Source organism: Austrofundulus limnaeus, unplaced genomic scaffold (assembly GCF_001266775.1).
Source record: "Austrofundulus limnaeus strain Quisiro unplaced genomic scaffold, Austrofundulus_limnaeus-1.0 Scaffold85, whole genome shotgun sequence".
NCBI lineage: Eukaryota > Metazoa > Chordata > Actinopteri > Cyprinodontiformes > Rivulidae > Austrofundulus > Austrofundulus limnaeus.
In genome coordinates, this window is record NW_013952487.1 from 366520 (window position 1) to 372746 (window position 6227).

The following is a 6227-nucleotide window of genomic DNA, read 5'->3' on the forward strand; positions in this document are numbered from 1 at the left end:
TGTATGTCCTGTAAATATATATATATACATATATATATATATACCACGCAGTACTGACCTGGGTTGCATCAACAAACACAAGCTCTTCCATTAAAGGCCTAGCATTCCTTCAGTTAAATGTGTATCGGCCAACAAGACAGAGGATGTGTTGAGGATAACTCTCAGCTACTACCACCCAGATTTTAGCTCAACACCTGTGAAATGGACTGAGCTGCAGCTATTTTTTTGGATGTGCTAATGATGCCAATGATGATTAGCTGTGGCGGCCATCTTGCTTATTTACTTCCTGTGAGTTTAATTTAATTGCAATTTTTTGCTAACAGACAAATAAACACACAGGCTTCATATTGATTGGTTGCTGCCATGACATGGTAGTAATAACATGGTAATAAATTATTAGAGGATCATTTATTTATGCTTCAGGGGAAAAATGAGCAGGAAACTGGAAAAACAAACATTGTTTTACGACATGGGCCAGATGAAAATAAATCATCTTGAGAGGGGAAAAATGGGCTTAAATTTCTCCTTTCAAGCATTTAATTAATTAAAATGTATAGTTCTAAAATTAAAAACTAGATTCAATGTTATATTTTCACGTTAAGCAGCTGGTTTTATTTCACAGTCAAAATTCAGATCAATGTTTTCATAAATTATAAAGCAAATGACTGTTTGTATGTCACAAAAGAATGAAATAATTATTATGCTTTGATTTGATTCTTAAGAAAATTGGTAAAAATGTTGCTAATCGACTTTAAAAACTTTATTAATCAAAGCTTCGACCCATCGGTTCTCTCAGTCCAGGAGATTAACTTTATCTTTGAATAATAATCCTGAAACTTTCCAGGAGCTCATCTGATGGCCAGGATGGCGTCGTAGGACTTGCCGGTCCGGCAGACCTGGACCTYGTGGAATCCGGTCTGGTTGAGCATGTGGGCGTACTCGGAGGGCGAGCGCTCCCGGCCCTCGGCCTGCACCAGCATGTTGAGGGARAACATCTGAGCCGTGACGGGGCCTCGCCTGTTTTCAAACAACATGGCCTCCACCAGCAGGACGCCGCCACCTAGCGGGACCAAAGGTCAGAGCTGAGTCCTGCGGGAACTGAACCCAACTCGCCGGTTCTGTTCCGAAACTCACCAGACTTGGACGCGTCGTGGATCCTCCTCAGCAGGGTCAGGCACGTCTCCTCGGGCCAGTCGTGGACGATTCTGGCCAGCACGTACAGGTCGGCGGGCGGGATCTCGTCTTTGAAGAAATCTCCTGCGTTGAGAGGGTTAGCAACGTGAGCTCACAGGTCCAGAACTGACCTGGTTCTGATCCCACACAGAACGAGGAGGCTCACCGGACTCGAAAGCGACGGCGGTGTCCTCCTGCGAGAAATGCTTCTTGGCCGCCTCCACCACCTCCGGCAGGTCGAAGACCACGACGGAGGACGAGGGGTACGCCTTCGCCACCTCGTGAGCCAGAGCGCCGGTGCAACCTGGACGCCGGTTCAGAGAACACAAACGGTTTACGAGCAGCGGCGGYGGGACGCGGCCGCCAGCGGCTTCTTACCTCCGAGGTCGACTATCCTCTGGAAGCGGGAGAGGTCGAACGCCGTCACCACGTCGTGTCCGTCCAGAACCCATGAGGAGTTCATCAGACCCATGAACTTGATCATCTCCTGCTCCGATCTGCGCGTTCCAGAAAAATACATGAATATTACCCAGTGTGCAACACTCCCACAGATCAGCACCAACCTGTAAATGGCCCGGAAGACGTCTCCGGAGGGAACGCCGAAGGTCTTCTCGTACTGATTCTTGCCCTCCCTGTGAGACACAGAAGGTCTGGTTTGATCAGGTGTTCGGTTCTCCTCAGAGCGTCTGTTTGTTTTCACAGACCTGATGGCGTCCACCATGTTGTTCCAGAGCGGGTAGATGGTTTGGGACTGGTAGATGATCATGTCGTGGAGAGATTTCGCACTTCCCTTGGCCAGGTACAGGTTCGCCACGTCAGTGCTGCTGTACAACGCTGGTTTAACCAACAGAGTCAGACAAGAAGCTGCAGAACAGCCCATAATACATCTGGGGTGGGCAACTGKTGGTCCACACACCAGTGATGTTTGATACTGATACTGAGTAAAATTTGGCTGGCGTCGGCAATACTGATCCGATACTGACACTTTGTGATAACATACAGGTAAATCTTAAAAAGTAGCGTTTTACAAATAACCACTTTATAAATAATACACCACAGAGAAATGTATTTATCAATTTAAAAGTCTTTCTAACCCTTAACCTTTATTTGTTTATCCCGGACGAGCCCCCATTTGTCACAGGCCAATCCATGGCCTGTAACAAAAACGAGGGGAGACAAGGTTAAGGCCAACTAAAATAGTTTTATTTTAAACATAAATCTAAATAAACTCAATATTTTTGTAGATGTGAAAGAACTGAAGTATCAAAGTATCAATATTTTGACTTTAGAATCGATTATAGAGCATATAGTTCTGGTTATTGGTAGTTCCGATATTTCAGTATTGATCTGCACATCACTACCACACACGGCCTGCGAGGGACTTCTGTTTGTACCGTCAATGAAAAAAAATTTTTTTACTTTAAAAAAAGCAGCTCCTTCATTTATTTTTTAAAATAACAAAAAACTTAGTTTGAATTTTATTTTGCATTTCAGAGCCTGTAGGATGTTAAACAAATCAATAAATAACATCTTCCAATGAAGACTGACGTTAGAAGTAAGTTCATCCCCACCCCAGGAAAAATTTTTAAGGCTCGTTAAACAGGTAAACKTCTGAAGGGGTTGACGTGTGGAATGGAGGAAAGATAACTGGACAGATAAAATCAYGTTTCAGATAAAATGGGAGGTGGACAATCTGTTCACAAAAGTTCAAGGCAAACCTGAGTTTTTAATCTGCTTAGAGAGRCTAATATACGTCACTACAACATGTTGCACAAAGCTAAATATGGAGAAGTTTACTGAAGTCACAACTAAATAAACAGCAGAGACTTTTTACCAGAACCAGAACCACACAGGAGGCTAAACTCAAGCTAAAGTCRTTCTAATTCAGCTCATTAAAGTGTTTATTTTATTTATTATTGTTATCTCACCCGTCCGGTCAGTCCGCTCCACCTCCAGAACCTCGATGCCCACCAGAGCATCCAGCAGCCTCTCCATCCCATCCACGCTGGTGCCCAGCTCCTGGGCCACGAACCGGGCGCTGAGGGGCTCCCTGGACCTCAGCAGGAGGTCGAACACGCCCAGCTCACAGGCCGAGAATATCACCTGTGTGAACAGGTGGGACGTGACGTTACACCCCAACAAATACAGAAATTATCGCAGGAGGTTTTTGTAGTCTGACCAAACCGTCTTAGTTGTTAGCCTTAGATTCCGCTAATTTGTTTTGTGTTTTTAGCGGTTTAGTGTTAGCGGCAAAGACACTTGTTGAGCAGATTAGTGGTGAAGCTAATTTTTTAGCATTGCCCTTTGGGGTCTGTTACCAACTCACTCCCACACCCAACTCRTCACATATTGACGCTTTTCCAAGGTTCCCTCTGCGTCTTATTTAGACGCGTCGGGTAACCCCTTCGCGTCAGTTATTGACGCACGAGGCATTTCCGGGTTCCTTCGGCGTCCGTTTGGATGGAAAATATAGGGGTCTTTGAGTTGGGGTCCGTGGTTAACATTAGGGATCAGGGTTCATGGTTAATTTCAGGTACCAGGGTCAGGGACAGGATGTCTAAAGCGAACAAAGGTAATTTTAGGGTTTGAGACGGTCAGTTTTTGTGCATTTTCTACACTTTCTGAAATCATGACTATGGATTCCGCTCCATCTTGTGAATAAGTGACACAGGTGGGGGGGTACCCAACGCGTCAAAACCAGACGCAGAGGGAACCTTGGAAAAGCGTCAATATGTGACGAGTTGGGTGTGAGAATGGGCTGAATAGCTCAACATTTGTAAAATTGACTGAATAAAATTGACTAAGATACTAAATGCTGAAGCTCTCGATTTACCAGTCGGTCTACATTCCTACCATCATCTATGGTCACGAGCTTTGGGTAGTGACCCAAGAACAAGATCACAGATCCAAGCAACTGAAATGAGTTTCCTCTGCAGGGTGTCTGGGCTCTCCCTTAGAGATAGGCTGAGAAGHTCAGTCATCCAGGAGGGACTCAGAGTAGAGCCGCTGCTCCTCCACGTTGACAGGAGCCAGTTGAGGTGGTTCATCTGGTTAGGATGCCTCCTGGACTCCTCCCTGGTGAGGTGTTCTGGACACGTCGCACTGGGAGGAGGCCCAGAGGAAGACCCAGGACACACTGGAGGGACTATGTTTCTCAGCTGGCCTGGGAACACCTTGGGGTTCCCCCAGAGGAGCTGGTCCAAGTGGCTGGAGAGAGGGAGGTCCGGGTCTGCTGCCCCCGAGACCCAACACAGGATAAGAAGAAGAAAACAGACAGACGACTGAATTATCGACAGTTTGTGTTTGCTATGTTTGATTAGTTCGGGCAGCCATCTTGAATAGGGCAGCTGGGTTTGTATTTTTAATGATTCTCTTCTGAAATTCAAATCCATCCACTGGTCAATGAGATATTTTGCTAACAGTTGGACAGGGTTCAATGCATCAATTGATGCAGATGTTTCAGACAGTGCATAGAATCACTCTCAGCTACTACCACAGCAGATTTAGCTCATTATCTGTGAATTACAYGGGTTTTTTTAAAATCTGAGGTTCTTTAAAGGCCACTCAGTGGTTCATGAAATATTTTACTAACAAATACATGATCACCCCCGGGTGGAATATTTGTCCCCCCATGAGCTCTTACATGTTTACCTTCGACACCCTGAAGCCGTTGAAATACTCCAGAAGTTTGAATGGATAGTCCAGCTCGCTTTGGGAGAGATGCTCTGCCATCACTGCTGCTCCCCGGGGATGAGGGTGAAATTATAATAATAATAAAATATAATAAAATTCAGATCGCCCGTGTGGGAAACCGAAATTATATGGGAAGACTCAACAAATCCAGCTGTAAATAAATACAAGGAGAATTTTTAATTATCCGCGGATGGAGCCGCACCAGTGCTGCTGCTCAACGCCGAACCTCGRGTGCAGTTCCGGGTTCAGCCGCAGAAACAGAGGGGGCGCTGTAGGCCGCTACTGACGGGTTTTTTTTTTTTCGTTCCTCCCCGGTCGAGCAAACTCAGCTGCTAATAAACTCATTTATAAACAGAACGATAAATTTATAGCCTCTTGTTTTTTTAAATAGACATCCCTTGTTGCATTCTATGCCAGTTTTCAACGTAGATCATCTCATGTTGAAATGACTGGTTAAATCCCGAAAAATAACGCGATGTGCGACATATCGCGAGATTTGTTAGCTGCCATGTTTGTATTTCAGCTACATGGAACTACAACATGGAACCCTTGTTTTTATATTATTAAAAAAATAATGTCATTCGTAAAAACTTTAAATTGATACAGTTTGTTAAAACTTGACAATTTGCAAACAGCAACAAACTAGTTTTGTTTACAAGTGAAAATAAAAACAAAATATTTTACATTGATATAAAATGTCAAGARTTTTATCTCTGTATTAAAAATGGGATGCTCTGAGTTTCATAACGATACAAACACTACGAATGGATTTTCCAGTGGGGGAAACAAATTTAAAATGAAATAAACGAATTAAAATAGAAATTCTTAACTGTTCCTCGGGACATTAAGGCTACTTTGAAGACATTACTGTAAAAAACAACCTTGTATTTGTTCATTACTTAGTATTTTACCATTTGTTATTGGGATATTTAAATGATAATTGTACGGTCTCAGTCCATAATTACATTTAGCTGCGTTTTAAAAACAAGTTAATGTTCCTGTGTTTTTAGTGACACCTCAAACTTCACGGTCAGTTAATTAATTTACACTGTAGACGAGACCTGGGAAAACTTTTTATAAATTAGAAGCAAATCAACTCCAAACATATTTCATTATTAACCAAACAGGTTTATTATGCAAATTTCTTCCTGACGCTTTTACACAAATACACTCACTCTCTCTCACAGACACACACACAGACACACTCAACACTTACAGACACAACATGGTGAAACTTCGGCATAGCTAACGTTGTTGTTGCACATGCTTTAATAAAACAACAGGTATATTTACAGGATATATCTCTACAAAAAAAAAAATAATAATAATAATAATCAACTAGCAAGATCAGCTCCCAGTCC

At 43.2% G+C, this 6227-nt stretch overlaps 1 protein-coding gene across 5 annotated transcripts; it reads right to left on the bottom strand.

Moving 5' to 3' along the window:
• Positions 1-587: 587 nt before the first annotated feature.
• On the bottom strand, positions 588-5142 carry asmt2 (acetylserotonin O-methyltransferase 2). 5 transcript variants are annotated; one of them, XM_014011823.1, is made up of 8 exons: positions 4825-5140; positions 3102-3276; positions 1878-2007; positions 1737-1805; positions 1552-1670; positions 1340-1477; positions 1135-1257; positions 588-1060 (listed from the first exon to the last, which is right to left on the bottom strand). In XM_014011823.1, exons 1-8 carry the CDS (start codon positions 4903-4905, stop codon positions 849-851), a joined length of 1047 nt encoding a protein of 348 aa, XP_013867277.1. In that variant the 5' UTR covers positions 4906-5140; the 3' UTR covers positions 588-848. The 5 variants fall into 5 exon arrangements, with proteins under 5 accessions (XP_013867277.1, XP_013867276.1, XP_013867275.1 ...); XM_014011822.1 differs by having other exon boundaries at positions 1552-1805; positions 4825-5141; XM_014011821.1 differs by having other exon boundaries at positions 1737-2007; positions 4825-5141.
• Between the last annotated feature and the right edge of the window lie 1085 nt (positions 5143-6227).